General features: G+C 47.5%; 2 protein-coding genes across 2 annotated transcripts in view; one reads left to right on the top strand and one right to left on the bottom strand.

The window, feature by feature from the left end:
• Positions 1 to 1458: 1458 nt before the first annotated feature.
• On the top strand, positions 1459 to 5230 carry NSUN4 (NOP2/Sun RNA methyltransferase 4; the record flags this gene model as incomplete). Its single annotated transcript, XM_034780028.1, is given in 5 exon segments — positions 1459 to 1871; positions 2742 to 2896; positions 3235 to 3389; positions 3866 to 3990; positions 4715 to 5230. Coding segments are annotated over 5 exon segments (1125 nt in total), but the record flags the coding sequence as incomplete, so codon positions are not given.
• A 6213-nt stretch (positions 5231 to 11443) lies between these two features.
• Positions 11444 to 18785, bottom strand: part of LOC117881306 (vitamin D3 hydroxylase-associated protein-like) — a 32022-nt gene continuing 24680 nt past the window's right edge. Inside the window, exons 11-15 of the mRNA XM_034778403.1 lie at positions 18649 to 18692; positions 16449 to 16488; positions 13938 to 14046; positions 12747 to 12892; positions 11444 to 12425 (exon numbers count right to left, since the gene is read on the bottom strand). Coding sequence (XP_034634294.1) covers positions 12294 to 12425; positions 12747 to 12892; positions 13938 to 14046; positions 16449 to 16488; positions 18649 to 18692 — 471 coding nt within the window. The 3' untranslated portion in view covers positions 11444 to 12293. The remainder of the gene's footprint in view (positions 12426 to 12746; positions 12893 to 13937; positions 14047 to 16448; positions 16489 to 18648; positions 18693 to 18785) is intronic.

The following is an 18785-nucleotide window of genomic DNA, read 5'->3' as shown; positions in this document are numbered from 1 at the left end:
AATAATCCCCCTCCCCCCACTAACCCTGCCCCCGAAATCCTCCTTCCCCCCAAAACTGCCCCCCCACTAATCCCCCCACGGAATTCTCTCCCCACACCCCGGGACTCAGCCCGCCAGAGCCCAGCCCCACGGCTGCCTCCTGCCCCTCAGCCCCACTAACCCCCCCACCCCAAAGCCATCTCCTGCATTCGCTACTCACACCCCGAAATCCTCCCCTGCCCCCGAAATGTTTCCCTTCCCCCATCCCCCACCCCCAGCATTTCCCTGAAATTCTCTCCCTCCCCCACACCCTACTGATACCCCAACAGATGCTCCAGCCCCTCGCTAATGCCTCGTCGAAATTCTCCCCACACACCCTTCGACTCGGGCCCCCCAGTATCAGAGCCCCGCTACTGACCCAGCCTCCTGCCCCCCATGCCCCACTAACTTCCCGAAATCCGTCCCCTGCACTCCCTACTAACCCCCTGAAATGTTTCCCTTCCCCCTGTTCCCACTAACCCAGTCTGCATCTAAAAATCATTCCGCTCCCCCTCTATCCTTCTCACTAATCCCCCCAAATCCTCTCCTGCCCTCAAAATCGTTTTCTTCCCTCCACAACCCCCTGTTAATCCCCTAAAATCCTCCCGTCACACCCCTAAAATCAGTCCACTTTCCCCCATATCCTCCACTAATCCCCCCAAAATCCTCCCCCTGAAATCATTCCTTCCCTCCCTTAGTCATGTTTCCACCCCTCTGCTAATTCCACCAGCCCAAAATTCTCTTCTCTCCCCTCATCTCCCCTCATCCCTTCCCTCTCACTCCAGGGAGGGATAGCTCAGTGGTTTGAGCATTGGTCTGCTAAACCCAGGGTTGTGAGTTCAATCCTTGAGGGGGCCATTTAGGAATCGGGGCAAAAGTCTGCAGGGGGTCAGACTAGATGACCTCCTGAGGTTCCTTCTAACCCTGATACTCAGTTACCCCCCAAAACCTGAATCCTCCCAGCTAATGGCTGATCCCCCTCATTCTCCTTCCCATCCATACATCCCCAGCTCCCAAATCCCCTTGTGTAATATCTCCTTTCTCCAGCCCCAGCGGTTCTGTCCCTTCCCTACCAGTAACACCCCACCCAAGGCCTCCTTTCCACATGTTGAGCCATAGAAGCAACTACTGGTTCCACAGGGCTTTAATGGAGCTGTAAAAACATGCTGAAGTGAGGCCATCTTCCCTTTCCACTCTGCACACCCAGTCTTGCTATTTTCAGACTGAGTGCAAATTAACCCAGCTTTTCTGTGTTTTGTGGCTGGATTGTTTGGGACTCAGTTAACGTTCCTCCCGGGACAGGCGGTGGCAGAAGTGCCAAGTGTAACTGTGGTAAAGCAGAGCCTCGCTCTTGATCATTCCAATCACGGAAGTGGTGAAAGGTCACAGTATAAAAGTGTTTGGTTCTTTCACGTGCCTAACGTTTTAATTCCTCTGAAGGCTGTCACTGCTCCCAAGATCTCGGGCATCCGGCTGGCTCTGCAGAACTTCGACATGAACTACAGTATGCAGTTTGGCAGCCTCTGGCCCTCGATCCGTGTCAGCCTCCTCTCAGAACAGAAATACAGCGCCCTCGTCAACAACTTCTCTGATGCTGACAGGGTCAGCCAAGAGCTGGAACTTCTAAACGCTGTGGATTTTGTTTATGAATCTCAGAAAGCAGCTCGGCATGTGCAGTGGGATTCGCCTGTAGAACGAGTGAGGGGTGAGGAAACAGCGTCCCAAAAAGCCCACAGTGAACAGTTGTCTGTGGAACAAACACAGACGCCATCATCGCTTTCTGCGTCCATCAGCCCCAACATCAAGTGTTACACATTCTCCAAAGGAGATGTCAGTCGGTTTCCTCCGGCAAGGTATGGCGCTCGGAAGCATTGTGGCCTGGAACTCAGGAGATCTGGGTTCTGTTCCTGGATCTGTCACTGGCTTGCTGGGTGGGCTTGGGGAAATCGCTTTAATCACTCCGTGCCTCAGTTTCCTCGTCTATAAAATAGAGATAATTATACTGCGTTCCTTTGTAAAGCACTTTGAGATCTACTGATGAAAACTGCCGTATAAGAGCTAGGTATTATTATTAGCAACTATTTTGTAACACTGACGAAAGTTTGAGGTGGTTGTGCTGTGTGTGTACTTGTTAGAATTCTTGTCCCCCAACCCCTCCTCGAAAGCGGATGTTCAGTCTCTGGGTTTGAGGCTACCTTGTAGGAATCGTCTTCGAAGCTAGGGCTTGTTGAATAACAGAAATAAAAGCTATTCGCTCCCTCCCCTCCTCAGTTCATCACCTACAGCATTGTATTTAGCTGCATTGAACTTAATTTCGACATGTTTCTTCTGTGGCTCAGGTGCTGGCTCTACACAGCTTTAACAGAGCTTGTGAAAACGTTGTGCTGGAGTGAGCTGAAGCAGCGTATTAGGGTTTTGTAAAATACGCACAATATAGGGATATTTAAAGCAGACAAAGCACTAAGCAATGTGCTTTGAGTAGTTGTTCTTTGGTGTCCTGGAGATGACCTAGGTCATCATCGAATTGGTGTCTTCCCTCTGGAACATTGTATTTTTCTGGGATTGTGTTTTTCTGTTCCTTCATCAGACATACCTGATGGGTAACTATCTCTGGGAACATGGCATTCATGTGTTTTAACCTGAGCTTTTCAATCTCTATATCTTGAGTTTTCTTCGGATTTTCATAACACGCTTGGTTTTCAATTATCTCTTGGGATTTCTAGACCAGTCGCTTCAGGAATCCTTGGCTACTATCTGCTGGATGCAGCATCACTCTTACCTGTCTTGGCTCTCAATGTGCAGCCTGGTGACCTAGTCCTTGACCTCTGTGCAGCACCTGGTGGCAAGACACTGGCTCTTCTGCAGACAGGATGTTGCCGTAAGTAAAGTTGGCAATCCCACCCTTCACGTGTCCACAAAGGTGCTTCAGGGTATAGATGGGGTTAGATGGTTAGCAGGTGATCTTTGCTCACTATGACAGGATTGAAATGATAAATTCCTTACGGACCCCAATTTGACTTTCTGTTCCCTCTCCCCAAGTTATATTGGCATGGAGTGTTCTGCAAAAGCCCATCTGTTAATGTCAGGTGGATTTTCCCATCTGATCACTCTCCTGTGATTATAGATGCTGGGCAATTGGGACGTCAGTTTGTCTCTGTGTGTTGGTTTTCTTCACGTTCTTTCTAAGTGTGTGTTCTGTTGTCTCTCTCATGACAGGGCACCTGGCCGCCAACGATATCTCTGTTTCCCGTAGTAACAGGCTGCGCAGAGTTCTCTGTAGCTACATTCCCAAAGACATCAGCGCTGATGTGCGCATCACATCCTGGGATGGAAGGAATTGGGGGGAACTGGAGGGGGACACTTACAATCGGGTAAGTGACTGAAAATATGGAAAAGGCAGATCTGTCTATCTGAGTTTCTTGGCATTGGTAGAGGAAAATGCTGGATGCTTCTGAGGAAGGCAATAATTTATTTATCCAACTATGCAATGGTGGAGAAGGGGGAATTCTCCCCTTAACTGTTGATCTGCAAGAGAGAACCTGTTGTTTAATTTCCCTTCTCTTAGCTGACATAGCTACAAATGCGATAGCATGAAATTCTCAGCCCTTTTAAAATCTAGCTCTCAATCTGCCTATCCCCCAGATTCATGAGCAACCTACCAATGACAATCCAGTGTGTGTACCTGGGCTCTGATACCATGGTGATGGGCACTATCTAAACAGCTGACTAGATCAGAATGTGTGCAGGAATAGTGGAGGAATTGGGCAAAGGAAAAGGACTCTGAACAAATTTCTAAGCTTTAATCAGGTGAAGAACTGAGCTGAGATCCCAGTCCTCTATCACGCAGGTGCTTGTGGATGTGCCGTGCACGACTGATAGACATTCCGTCATGGACGAGAACAACAACATTTTCAGTCGAATGAGATTGAAGGAGCGTCAGACGTTGCCAATGCTGCAGATGCAGCTGCTTCTGTGAGTGAGCTTGACCCTATCTGAGGCAGGCGATCTGTCTGTCCACCCAAGTTCTCATACTGGCTGCTGGGCTGAGTATAGAAAACCATCCCTCAGGGCATGTCGTGTGGGAGAGATTGGAGTCAAATGATACCTTGTTTGGAGAATTCATGTAGCTTCCTTTAACTGCAGCATCTGAGTGCCTCACAGATGTTAATAAACGTGTATCTTCACAATACCTCCGCGAGACAGGAAACTTTAGCATCACCATTTTACAGATGGGAAACTGAGGCACAGAGGTGGCACCCAGGGATTCTATGGCAAAAAAACAAATATTGAAGCCAATCTTTAAAATCCCAACCTAGTCCCTTAACCACAAGACAATTCCTCCTCTCCATCCTTTCTCAGCCTGTTCTGTGTCCCTGGAGCATGTGGGTGAATGAACTCTTAAGTCTACTGCTTATGGTCTCCTTTCCAGCAGAATGACCCATCCTGCTTCTGTTTACTATTTGCCTCTCTGTGGGACAAATGCTTATTATCATTGCAGTGTTAAATTCTCCTGCAACTGCAGTGATAGTGTGGAGCCGGCTAGACTGTGGCTTCCAGAAGCCCTGTCTATCTCTCACTAGCCAGGAGGTTGGCTTCCCCTTTTCAGCAGACAATCTGTGCTAATGACACACACGGTCACAGCAGGGCCTTACTCCTTTACATCCCATAATCACCCTTTTGTTCCCCTCCCATCTAGCGCTGGACTCCTCGCTGCCAGACCGGGAGGGGAAGTGGTGTACTCCACGTGCTCCCTGTCTCAGCTGCAGAACGAGTACGTAGTGGAGAGAGCTGTTGAGGTAGCAGAAACCGAATACAACATCAATGTCCACGTTGAAGACTTAAGCTACTTCAGGAGACTCTTCCAGGACACATTTTCTTTCTTTGCAGACTGCAGGCTGGGGGAGCTTGTCCTTCCCCACCTCACGGCAAACTTTGGACCCATGTACTTCTGCAAATTACGCCGGGAACAGTAGGGGTGTTGGCTTTTTGACCCCCTATCTCTGGTGGAGGTGAGACTGGGCAGTTCGTCTTCATCCAGCTGCATCTCTGTTGTGACATTCTGAACTGAAGTGATCTCACTCTTTTCCAGGCTGTAATGAAATACCCAGAGGTTCCAGAGAGAGAACTGCTTTGTGATTCTTTTAAAACACCTGGAGGGACGTCTGCTTTTGTGCCACAAACACTGAGAATAAATGATGCAGACATGATAAGAGTGTAATGTGTCTTCTCTGTTTCTGGAAACAGGACTTCCCAGGATCTAGCTAAAATTGGTTTGCAACTTGATTGTTTTTCTTCTCCAACCTCCTCTGCTTATTTGTAAAATAACCACAGAGGGAATTAGTGCTCAGAGCAGAGGTTGAGCACTCTGGAGTTTGCTTTTGGTTCTGCAGCCGCTTGGCCTTAAGCAAGTCACTTCATGTGTTACATTTCCTCATCTGTAACATTGCAGTGATATCTTCCTCCCTCACCTCTGCTGGCGTTTGGAAGTGCAGCCTCAGGTCCTCAGACGAAAGGCTCTATAGACACGCATGCTATTACATACGCCCCTGCAGTCAGATCCGGATAGGACTATATACGTGATGTATTAGCTCTTGTGTAGCGCTTTCCCAGCAGGAGATCACCAAGTGTTTTTTAAAGGCAGGTAAGTACCACTATCCCCTTTTCTAGATAGGGAGAATGAGGTCTGATGGGTGGGAGAGCTGCCAAGGACACCCAATGAGCTAATAGCAGAGCGGAGGTCCCAGGTCCTATCGTGGTGGTTTCAGTTGATTTGCGGTGAGCAGCTGTCTATTACATCACCTCCTACAGTCCCCTCGTTTGTTAGCAGACGAGTAGCCAAGAGCCATACCCACACAAAATAACTTCTACCTGTACTTCCCCATGGAAGCAGTTGTTGTGGGGTGTTCAAAAGGCCTAACGGAGATAGGGGTTCTGTTGCTATTGAAATGCTATTGGAGTTAGGGGTGCAACTCCCATAAGCTCCTTTGAAAATCCCCGCTGCAGGTATTGTCAGCAGTCAGGAATGGGAGAGGATGTCCCATGAATGAGAGGGCAGGGAGTCTTGAGAGAACTTCTGCACCATAAGAACCCCCCATATAGAAACAAGAGACTTAAGCCCTAACTCAGTTGTTGATCAATTGCATAGTCAATTGCCTGACTACACTGTGATTAGTTGGTCTTGTGTATATTTCAAAAGGAACCAATGTCAGTCAGGTTTATTCAGGCGGTACAGGAAAACAGTTCTATACGTTACCAGTCTGCGAAGAGGAGTCCCCTGCGGTGAGATTCACCGTATGTAGAAGGTGTGCTCCCCAAAGTTGCATCCCTTAAGCCATCTTTTTATACCCTACTTGTTTACCAGCAAAAGGTACTGTATATGTCACCTGCAACTGGATTCAACTGATCAGCTTCTTACCTTGTTTGTTTCTGGTATCATGGTGTAGCCCTTTTATCTTTTGTTCTAAATCCATGCATTCCAGGTCATGATGCACCCTTATGTTTGTTCTGAACACATACATTTCATGTACAAGGAGGTATGAAGACACCTAGGTCTCCTTTCCTGTTGCCATGAGGAAATAATCATATGCTCTGAGACTGACAGTTTTCCTATCTACTCAAGCCAAGGCTTACTTCAGATAATGCAAGGTGTTATGGGCTACATAGCGTACGTGTACAGGATTATAACAAAGGTACAGGCCAATTTTGGGCTATAAAACTGCTGTATTAATGCTTAATAATCTATATACAATACTTAACTACTTGGAATGTGTGTGACAGGTAGTATTAGCAGCATAACATGGATATAGGTTAGCCTGTGTATATTAGCATCAGCTACAATTAGCAATTACATTTTTACCAGGTGACAAAGTGGCTGACAATAGAACATGGTATCTGTGATTTGAGGGAACATGGAACACGTGGGAATGCTGGAACTTTGAACCTCTGCATAAGTTTCTCTTGAGCTGCAGGCCTTCAGGGAAAAGTTCCGCAAATCTTAATAGGGATGAAAAGATCAGGATTTTAAAGAAATGTCATAGGGTTCTGGAGAAATGATTCCATCTCCCTCTGGAATGGAACAGAGAATCTTACCAAAGGGATATACAGCTGTACTGAATTCTCTAGGGCTTTGCCACATGGCGGGGGAGTTGTTATGGGGGATGAATGCAAACAGAGTGTGGGCAGAGCCTGGGTCATGACCCAACACCGTCTGACCATGCATCATGCTTGGGGTGGAGGCTAAAGAGGGGCCCATGCATCTTATGGAGGGTGGAGCCAGTTCCCATGGGGATGGTAACTTCATCCCAGTGGTGGGAGCTGACTATGTACACCCTGGGGGTTTAGACGGAGAATGGGGCTGGGCCCTATGTTTGTCTAGTCTATTTCAATAAGTCCTCTAAATTGAAAGGGAACCAGCCAGTCAATTAGAAGCTACATTTAAATAATTAAGTTACACAGGTTGGACCTGAAGAGTCGGTCTTTACAATGCATTGTGCAGAAGAATGATGGAAACACTAAAAAGCTTGTCAGGCAGAAACAATTCCATGGGAACATGGCGACGTGGGCTGGAGTTCATTCCTATGCCCCACTTACGCCTTTAAAACAATGGGACTCAGGTGAGGCAGAGGCCTTGCGTTGGCCTTCAACGAGATGAGTTTCACCCATAACTTCATGGAACAAGTCTCTTGTGTTCATATTTGACCAATAGCAGGTTGGCATTAAGGACTCTAGTTCTAGCTCAACCCCTCTAGCAAATGCTAGCTGTCTTTGGACATAGACAATGAATACAGTTATGAGGGCTAGGGCGCCACTAGATGGTGCTGTTAGGCAAGTTCTATTTCACTGCTGGAAGAAATCGCTGTGCTGCTTTTAGTTTGGTGTAGAGGATTCCTTGGGGAGAGCTGTAGTGAGCAGCAAGGGAGTTTGCTCTGTTTTAATCTTGCTAATTAGGCCTGCTCTACACTAGGGTGGGGGATCGATCTAAGATACACAACTTCAGCTACGAGAATAGCGTAGCTGAAATCTACGTATCTTAGATTGACTTACTTTGCATCCTCGTGGCGCGGGATCGACGGCCGCCACTCCCCCGTTGACTCCGCTTCTGCCTCTCGCCCTGGTGGAGTTCCGGAGTCGATGGGGAACGCGTTCGGGGATTGATGTATCGCAAGACGCAATACATCGATCCCCGATAGATCGATTGGCGGGTAGTGTAGACATACCCTTAGAGTCAATCCTTAGGGCGGAGCTGCTATCCCGGAAACCAGCCTAGGGCTTGCTAGAAAACTGCCCTAAACCCAGTGTTATTGGCCCCCAAAACATGGAAAAGCCAGCCCAAAAAATCGGAACTCTCCTGGACCCACTCTGAGACAGCAGGCGTTGTGGGGTAGGTGAGGGGTATTTTGTATTTGTATGTTATATTTTTATGAAATTCAGAGGGATTTTTGTGAATGGCAGTAGATATGTTGACTTCATGTCATGTTCATAAGTTGACATTCTATATAAGGGAGAAAACATCCTTTTTATGGGCGATCTACAGAGTTGTACAGAATTCATGTTTTTGAGAGTTTCTGGCTATACATTGTATTTTAGAAAAAAAAGCTTTAAAAAGGCACAAACCCCATTGTGAATTTATTGTATTTATTCAGAAACTAACAAAAAAATCTTATTTGTTTAAGCTTCATTAGTATGTGCATTTGAAAGCACTTTCCACCTGTTTTTGGCTGCTGGCTCACTACTTTTGTGTGAAGTCTAGGTACAGCAAGGAGACCAGGAATGAGTGTGGAGAGGGGGAGATTGGGACTTGGACAGCAAGCTCGGAGCAGGAGAACTAGGACTGGCTGTGCAAGGAGACTGGGACTGGGATGAGAAGCCTGGGAGAAGGAGCCAGGGATGGGCTGCAGGGAATGGGACAGCAGGGGTCAAGCTTGGGGAAAATGGGCAGACGAGTCTGTGCCCACCAAAGCACACTCCCCTCCAGAGCCTGGAACGGAACCCAAGATGCCTGACTATTGATGTCTCACTATTACTCTGCTATCAGCAAATCTATGAAAACACACTGGGCAAGTGGGTGTCTCATCCCTCTTCCTCCAGTGCTGGTCCACATAGCAGTAGTAGGTTGTTATCCTCTATCAGTTACTGCATTAGCTCAAGTGGTAGAGTTCTGTATGATGGCTCCAACCCTGCTGATGAGCATGTAGGTGTCAAAATGAAGCTACATGATGGAATTTGTTTTTTTTTAGTTTTGCTTTTTTAAAAAAAATCTAAGAAATTACAGACAAAACAACATTAAAAGCCCATTATTAAGGTTGCAGAGTCAAGCACTCATGAGTTAGGAAATCCCAGAATTAAAATAATCTGTGCAACTTTAATTCAGCCCCGTTATGCGTATGCAGCATCATGCATGTAAACAACTGGCGGCTTGCTCCCCCCAAAAGGTAGGGATTGCATTAACGAAGGAAACAGTGAGTTTGGAACAGCTATTTGTTTATTTCACTTCCTTAAAACTGGGCAAATGTAGTCTGGTACAAAACTCATTAAAGGGATATTCAACAGCTATTTATAGATTTCAAGGCCAGAAGGGACCATTGGAATTATCTAGTCTGACCTCCTGTATAACACAGACCAGAGAACTTCCCCAAATAATCTTGTTAGAATATAGATATTCAGGCCTGCCTGTAAAGGCCTGTACTTTAAGAACTTAGGTGTATTTTTATCACTTAGCTAGTTATAGGGGTATAAAAACAAAGGGTACGTCTATACTTACCTCCGGGGCCGGCGGTAAGCAATCGATCTTCTGGGATCGATTTATCGTGTCTTGTCTAGACGTGATAAATCGATCCCGGAAGTGCTCGCCGTCGACGCCGGTACTCCTGCTCGGCGAGAAGAGTACGCGGAGTCGACGGGGGAGCCTGCCTGCCGAGTGTGGACCCGCGGTAAGTTCGAACTTCGACTTCAGCTGGGGGGTTAGTGTGGACCAGCCAAAAGAATCAAAGTCACAGTCGGCCTGAGTATGGGCCTTATCTCACTTGGCTAGTCTGAGGCCTTGTTGGCTAAGCAGCAGGGGCAACCATATGCTGGGAAGCCTACAGCCACATCCTCACCTCCCAAACCAATCACACTGAAATGAGGTGCTGTTGGGCTGTTAGGAAGACAATCCTGTCCCGATAATGCCCATCGCCACCAGAGAAAGAGACAGATCTTAAGATGGTTAAAGAAAACTTAGTTTGATAGCATCCTGTCTGGCAAGAAATCACTTATCGATGGTTGTGGTTGTGAAACCCTCATTTCTGTATTGTTTTATCTTTATGGCCCCCACTTTTCTATTGTTAATCGGTCTGGTTCTCCAATTGTTTCTGTCTGCTGTATAATTAATTATGCTGGGTGTAAGTTAATTAGGGTGGTGGGATATGATTGGTTAGAGAATTATGTTACAATATGTTAGGATTGTTTAGTTACATTTCAGTAAAATGATTGGTTAAGGTATAGCTGAGAATATTACTATATAAACTGGGGTCAAACAGGAAATGGAAGGGAAATTGGAATCATGCTTGCTAGGGGGGGGGGGAGGAACGGGAACAGGGAACAGGGACACAGGTAAGGCTCTACGGCGTCAACTGGGAAGGGGGACGCGGGGTAAATGCTCTGAGGCATCAGAGCTGGGAAGAGATTCTATCGGCGTATAGAGATAAGCCCGACTGGTGTGAAGGGATTCGGAATATGCTTGCTTGGACATTAACCCCAATAAACATCGCATTGTCTGCACTTTGGACTTCTGGTCTTTTGCTGCTTGCCATCTGTATGACAAGAACCGGGGGGGGGGGGGGGGGTTGAGGGAAAGCCCTCTAACAAATCTTATAGAAAAAAACATCCAATCTTGATTGAAGAATTGTCTATGATGGAGAATCTACAGCCCTTGGTAAACTGTTCCCATGGTTAATGGCTCTCGCTGTTAAAAGTGTACGTCTTAGTTCCAGTCTGAATTGGTCAGCTTCAACATCCAGCCATTGGATCATGTTAGACCTTTCTCTGCTGGACTCAAGAAGCCATTATTAACTATTTGTTTCCCATACAGATATTTAGACTGTAAACAAGCCACCCCTTAGCCTTCTTTGTTAAGAGGAATAGATTGAGCTCCTTTTGTCTATCACTATTAACCCTTTAATCATTCTCGTGGCTCTTCTCTGAACCGTCTACAATTTTTCATTTGATTTTTTTTTATTTTTAACTCTCGCCCCCACATACAAGAATCGTCTATGCCCCTGATCATGCTCAATCCTCCAAAACAATATTCTGTCCTCGCATGCGTCCTGCCCCCTCCAAGTCTCATCATCAGTTTTCCAAGATGCCAGTTCTCACCCACCACCCCAACATCAGTTCTCCTTCCAGAGACCCCCACATCATTCTGCTCTCCCCCCCCATCCCTGCCTCACTATTTTACATATAGGGAAACCAAGTCACGGAGATGAAGTGACTTGCCCAAGTTCACCCAGCAAGACACTGGAAGAGCTGGGAACAAAGCCCAGATCTTGTGATTCCTAGTTCAGTGATGACCAGTAAAAAGGAGCTACAGTCCCATTTTGGGAGCAGAGCTTCACTTTAAAGACAGGACAAGACCTTATGCCGTCTCTTGTCCCCATTTTCTTTTTGAGGACTCTGGCTCTGACACCAATCAGGGCATGCTGTGCTCCTTTAAAAGCATTTTCTCCTCTCTTTTGGCTTCACTGCAATCACGTAACATCCTGCATCAGACTGAAAACTTCCCCGGGCTGAAGTCTGATCTTAAGTCTGCCTCAAGCCCTGAAACATTGTCCCGTCCCTTTTCTTAAAGGGACCACACAGCTTCCCTTGTGTCAGATGCGCCGAGTGTATTTTACCGAGCGACCTAAAGATGGTGGTGGTGCAAAGAACATCCAAGGTATAAATTATGTAGGACATCAATAATTGGAATCATTTGCATTTACACTGAGGGGAGAAGAGACCGGAGCTTTTCTTCCCCCACTCGTGTTGGAGAAATGACCCAGAACAGTTTGTACATGTCTGATCTGACAGGGGAATTCCTCTTTCCCACACCCTCCTGGTTTTGCTGGGTGATATTCTGGGTTGGTTGGTTGCTGGTTTCTGGTTATACATTGATTCTTACGCTCTCATCCTGCACTTTAGACACCAAGTAAATACTTGAGAGAAACCTTGCATTGTTTTGCTGAAAGGACTTTTTGCAATCCTTTTATTGGCTGGGAAGGAATAGCTGGATTCCTTAGAGAGACATACCCCCTGAGAGGTCACACTTTTCTCCTCTTCCTCCCTCGGGCGAGCGTCTCCACTTCCTTCATGAACCGCAGACACAGCTCCTCCTGCCACGCCAGAGCCACGCACTGCACCGCAACAGGCAGCCCCACGGCTCCTTCCACAGCCTGCAGAGGAGAGACAAGCCGCGGGATGTTACCTGGGATGTCAGGCTCTGGATCTAAATCCTGAATCCTGATCTGAACTTCCTAGCTGGACCCATCCTGACAATGAGGTGAACCCAAATACCAGATCCTAATGCCCCCCAAATGTGGGGGAAAGCTGAAGCTGAACTGCAGAGTTCGGGCCTCTCTCATGTTCAATTAGTTCCTGCTCTAATAAGGAGAGCGAGAGGGGGGAGATATTCTCATAGTGTAGCAACAGATTAATCTCATGCACCAGCAGTCCCCCACTCCATCCATGACCCCCTCTTCTTCATGTCTGCTGACCTGCCTCAGTGTCCTATCCCAGGGGTCACCGTAGTGCCCTGTGTAATGCTTCAGATCTTCCTCATCAGCCTCCGTAACGGTGGTGACCGGCACAACCCCCGCGGGGAAGTTTAAGACGTTGTACAACATGGTAGAGGAAACAGCAGCTGGGAGGAGCAAAACACAGAATATCACCAGTGGGAATCCAGCGAGGTAGCGCCAGCCGTGGGGTTCTGGATCTCGACAGTGTGCAAGGGACGTCGCGTGCATCCGCTTTGCGAACGCAAGACACGTTGCACTCCACTCTGAGAATCACCCTCTGGGCCGTCCCTCAAACCCTGCAAATCGGTAACAGGGACTGTCGTTGTTCACACAGCCGTCTGCCCCGCTCTCACGCAAAATGATCCGCACCAGCTATGATCTGCACCTTTTTCTGTTTACACCGCGGGGCGAGAGAGTGTGGTCGAAAGTCCTCAGCACAGGCTGGGAAGGCAGAATCTCTGGCAGTCTAGATCCACCTCTGACACTGACTTCCTCCAAAGCCCTTGGGCAGATCATTTAACATTTGTGTCCCTGTTTCTCCAGCTATAAAATGGAGCTTATTTATCCCTATCGACATTATTGGGTGTTGGGAACTTTGATAGTTAACACTTGTACAGGGCTGAGATAATCACAAGTCTTTGAGCTCTGGTCAAGTGAAAAATTCTCTAAGTTATATCTATTGTTTTAATTACATGAATTCTGGAATTAAACTTCCCTGCTGAGCCAGGGATGGAGAAACAAATTGTAGCTGGGTGAGCTGGCTAGTTTAAAGGGGGGAAAAAAGCAGTTTCGTTGTTAGCATTACGGGAGCGTCTAGTGGCTCTGAGCCTGATCCAGTCCTGATATGCAAACACATCGGAAGAAAGAGATCACAGTCAAAATAGACAAGAGGTGGGAGGGGAACCCAACCAAAAGGACGTCTCAAAGTCCACACCAATGGTTAGATTAGACTAGACCTAGGATTCAGACCCCCTGTTTTTGAGGCCATTGTCCTGCCCACTAGACCACACTGTCTCCTGAGGCGGGTAGTGATATCCCTGGCAGCAAATATCCGTATTAACAATTCTAGCAGGTTGATTCTCAGAGCTGCGCCGTTTCTGTGCAAACAGAAGGGCCGTGAGGGTGAGATTCATGGCTGCCACATCACGGAACCAGCCAGTGCCAGGTTACCGAATAACTTCCCAGGATAGCCGACCGTGAAGGCAGGACCTAGAACCGGACACAGCACGACATCCAGCTTGAGTTTCCTCCATGCGGCGATGAACTCCATGCGGTAAGCCTGGGTGGAGAACGCGAGACGGAAGCCCTGTTATATCCAGGGTTCTAGACCCAGCCCTAGCATGGCTGTGTAGCCTAACATGTGTGTTGGGAAAGGAGCTAGACAGATACCCCTACGAATGGCATTCCAGAAAGCAATGGCAGACAGGATCTAGCTGCCCTGTCAGTTGCTTTATCCAGGCCAAGGCAGAGTTTCTGCCTCTCCCGATAGAGGATTATTAGAGGCGGAGCTGGTAGCACCATCTATTATTAAAGCTGCCTGATATTTTGCCAAACTTGAATCGTTCAGGCAGAAATTTTCCATGCTGGGTGTCTGCCTCAGTCTGAATTTTTGGGGGACGATTTCAGCCCAGTCCTTTCTGAGAACAAGGCTCAGGAAAAATACATGGTTTTGCCCATATTAAAACATCCTGGCAACCTTTTTCTGCGGAAAGTCCTGCCACCCCTGTGATTGGGAGCAGGGGCTGGAAATGTGGCAGGAGGCGGGGCTGTGTGTCAGGGACGTGCCCTTTGCTATCCCAACTTTGGCCAACTTATAAGTCTTTGAACAAATCTCAGTTGGCACATGCTCAGCGGAGACTTCTCAGACGTTAGCAGCTAAAATCTCGGAAGAGTCCATCCTCAATGAGCATGCTCCAGCCCCTCACGACTGCTAGCGCTGACCAGTCTGTGCATGGCCATCCGCACAGAGCGATTGAACATGCTTGAGACCAGAGAGTTGGGGTGAGGCCTAACCCAGAATGAGGTGGGGAATAAATAGGATGCAACCATGTAATTAACGACTGTCTCATAATGCATACGCACAAGAGAACTGAATTAAGATTGCACAGGCAACCTTATTGCTGGGCTGTTCTAACTTTTGAATGCTTGACTTTGCAACCCTAATAATGCCCTTTTAACATAGTTTCTTGGGTGTCATTATTCACTGAGATGAATGCAAGCTAATGGGGGGGGATAGGAGGTCTAAATATATGCAACTAGCAGTGGTCATAATAGAATTACCTATGGGGCAGCGGGGAAAGTTTCAAAGTGGATCCTAAAAGTGGGGAGAGAGGGAATGAACATCACCCGCTAGAGCCCACGACAGCCCAGGACTGGTTGCTCTGATGGAAAGCTGGGGTCTCCAGCAAGCTGGATGGAGCCCCGTGCTTGTGCAGCATATTGAGTGTATAAATGCATGGGAAGAAGTGCTGGTCAAGCAAGATGCAGGATCAGGGATGCCAACTTATTTCCAGCAGGAGGGATGCTGAAGGAGGGACACGAGTAGTTAAGCATCTCATCAGCACCGCACGTCGCCTAAGACATTCCCAAGCTATGTCTTCGCTGCAGGGTTACCCGGGGCGATCGCCCGTGGGTACAAGCAGCCACAATGCAAAGCCCTTCCCAAGTTACTGTATCCTCATGAGGCCGTACTCCCCTGTGTCTGTTGCTAGGACTCCTGGGGGCATATCCCAGGGGTCTCTGGGTTGCACTAAGCTCTGATTCCTTTCCAGTGAATAGTAGTAGAATTTGTCTGCCCTTCTGGGTGGCCGGGGGGATTGTGGGCAGGTTCCAGCTTGAGTGAAGGCAGCACTCAGGTTTTAGCAGGGACCCCAGGATGGGCCAGTTAGCCCAGGCTGAAATCATCACTAAACTCAGGTCAGAAGTTTGTGTGTGTGGATGGGAGTGGGGATTAGACTGACCCCCGAGTAAGAGCTGGGAAAACTCTACAGTGAAGACAGACCCCCGCCCTTCTCTGCCCAAATCTCACCTCATTTCTGTCCTCAGCCCTTGCAAGGGAAGGTTTGTCTTGAGCAAGAAAAGCAGTTGAGTTTTGATCAGCCTTGGCTAGCACACATTTAGGGCTCTAAAGGCCAACAGGGCTGACATAAAGTCAACCTGATCCTTCACAAATAGCCAATGTCTTGTGTGTAAGACAAGGGTAACCGTCACTTTAGCTCAATGCGCTGATCCAAAGGACTGCAGCAAACAGAACAAGCGACGGGCTCTGCTGAGAGGCAATTACAATCACGCTGTGTTGCCAACTCTTGTGATGTTATTGCTATTCACACGACAACTGGTATTTGAGCTCCTGGAGTCATGTGAATTCATGCAAATCTCCACTCTCATTTCTCTAAGGACATTTCTAGCCCTCTCAGTTGCCGAGAAAAGCATGAAAATATGACTCCGGAGCATCCCCAAAGACTCAGAAACTAGAAGGCAAATAAAAAGAACCCCAAGTTGATAACTTTTTATCATCTCATGATTTTAGGCCAATCTCATGATTTTGGGGGGCACAACTCCTGATTTTTGAACTTCGGAGGTGGGCACTGCTGGGTAAAGAAGCTTCATGATTGCACTTCATTTTCAGGGGTGGCGCTTTGCTTTCGCTTTCCTCTTTGCAGTGAGAAAAATCACATTTACCGTCACTTGGGCGTGCTGCTTCCACAGAAATTTCTTGGACCTGAAATGTAATTGAACATGTTAAAATGACTGCAGTTAATAAGACTAAAATATTGCAAAACAGGTGATTGAATACCCCCATCTCCATTGATGAGATGCTACTGGTATAAGACACCGTTATTTTACCAATCATTTTAAAAAGAAGGAACAATGGATTCTGTTTCCAGTTTAGATAAATAGTTTACTCTATCCTCCGAGCAAATGAACAGTGAAGTCCTCAAAGAGGGGAAGAGTGGTCCAATTGTTAAGGTACTAGGTTGGGCCTCAGGAGATCTGGGTTGAGTTTTCAGCTCTTCCACATGTTGGAGAGAGAGAGAGAGAGAGCCTGAGCTGGGCTTGGTGTAAGAGCTGAGGCCTGTAGTCAGCAAAGTTAGGCCATGTATTCTAGCAGATGCTAACAAGTTCACTGTCCGATCCGTGACCTTGGCAAAGGTATTGCTAGCGTTGCTAAAACACAAGTACTCCAAAGAGGCAACAGATACTGGGGTATGTGTATCAACACACTCCAGATGATTAGCCAGGTATGCCCTGATCTAACACCAGATAAGAGAGTCTGACAGAAGTGATGCGTAGAGATGTTTTGCCCTGGAGCAAGATCCAAGGGGAGGTAACAAGCAGATGTCACGAAATATGTAAGTTGTTTGTCTCAGTCTATAAATGACAGGGAACTTCGCCTTAACACTTTGTGTGGCCTAGGGGACAGCAGATCCTCCTACTGCTAATGGAGCCGCTCCTTGCGTCATGTGTCAATGAACCTGTAACCACAGAGTCAGAGCACTAGTACTGCGACTTAAGGACAATAAACCTGGCTGAGTGCCTTTGTCACTGCACCGTGCCAATGGTCTTTCTTTCTGGGCAGTACTATTGAAGTCTGCTGAACCACCTAACTGCGCAGGGCTGGGACAGCATATGGAGAGAGCACTACACGGATGCCAACACTACAGACTCCCAGTGTGGCTTGGGCAAGTCACTTCATCTCTCTGCTCCTCGTCCGTGCAGGGAGGGCAATAAAAGTTGCCTACCTCACCACAGGAGCTGTGAGGCTAAATTCATTAATGGATGGCCCATCTTCTGAGAGGAGACTGAGGGAGCTTGGCTTGTTTAGCCTAGCAAAACATAGGCTGACAGGGGATCTGACCACTCTCAGGGTAAACACCAGGGAGGGGGAAAAGTTATTCAAGCCAAAGGGCAACGCTAGCACAAGAACAAATGGGACTAAACTGGCCAGGAAGGAATTCAGGCTAGAAATTAGAAAGTTTCCAACCGTCAGAGGAGGGAAATCCTGGAACTGCCTCCCAGTAAGAGTTGTGGGTACAAACAACCTCATTCATCTGAAGGTGGAACTTGATAAGATTATGAATGGGATTATATGATGGGATGGCCAGCGACAGCAGGGGAACTGGACACGAGGACCCAGGTGGCGCCTTCCACTCTATGTTCTGGGTTCCTATATTTTGAGGTACTCCAATACTAGGATGATGGTGGCCTCTGTAGATACTCTTCTCTACCTCCGTCTTCATACAGAATAGAGGGCTCAGGACACGATGGGTATTTTCTCAGTCCTTAGCTAGTCAAAGTTCCTCTTGACGGCACAGAGAAAATCTTGGGAATTTCAAGATTTGTCCCAAAACATTAGGTAAGTGGCCTCTAATGTGGTGAGAACAGGTGGATGGGACTCAAGACTTTATTGCCGGCTCAGTCACTGACTCAGCGTGAGACCTTGGGTAAGTCACTTGGTCAGCCCCGGTCTCCATTCCCCACACGTAACATGTGCGCTCTATGGATTAACACAGTTGCAGCCCACTCCCTAAACACAGTTACAATCCATTCCATTTACATGGTTACAATCCATTCGCCTCTGCCCGTGGGACTCTGGCAAGCAGCAGATGTTACAATTCATGGCACTTTACCGGTAGCAGCGTGAAAGGATGTGCAAAAGTTCAAGCTGATGGGACAGAACCACAGCTGATGTAAATCAGCAGAGCGCTGCCAATGTCAACACCGCTACACTGATTTGCAGCAACCAAGGATCTGGGCCAACGTCAGAAGGAAAGTGAAAGCCAGAGGGTCAGGACACGCCCACCTGTCCTTTGCCCTACAACTCATGCTGTGCAAATGCACCATGTCCATGCGGTTATTCGAATGGGACGCTCTCTCTTACCTCACTCCACACAGAGCAGCCAAATAATCCGCCAGGCGTGGAAACTGAAAAGAGGCAAATTACATTTCAGTTGGGATCAGAACTGGGCACCCAGAGTCTTGTCTAGCCTGCAGGAAATGGTCACCCAATGAAATTAA

The sequence above is a fragment of the Trachemys scripta genome, chromosome 8 (genome assembly GCF_013100865.1).
Source record: "Trachemys scripta elegans isolate TJP31775 chromosome 8, CAS_Tse_1.0, whole genome shotgun sequence".
NCBI lineage: Eukaryota > Metazoa > Chordata > Testudines > Emydidae > Trachemys > Trachemys scripta.
Note: the sequence above shows the minus strand (reverse complement) of the source record. Positions and strands in the feature narration are given on the sequence as shown.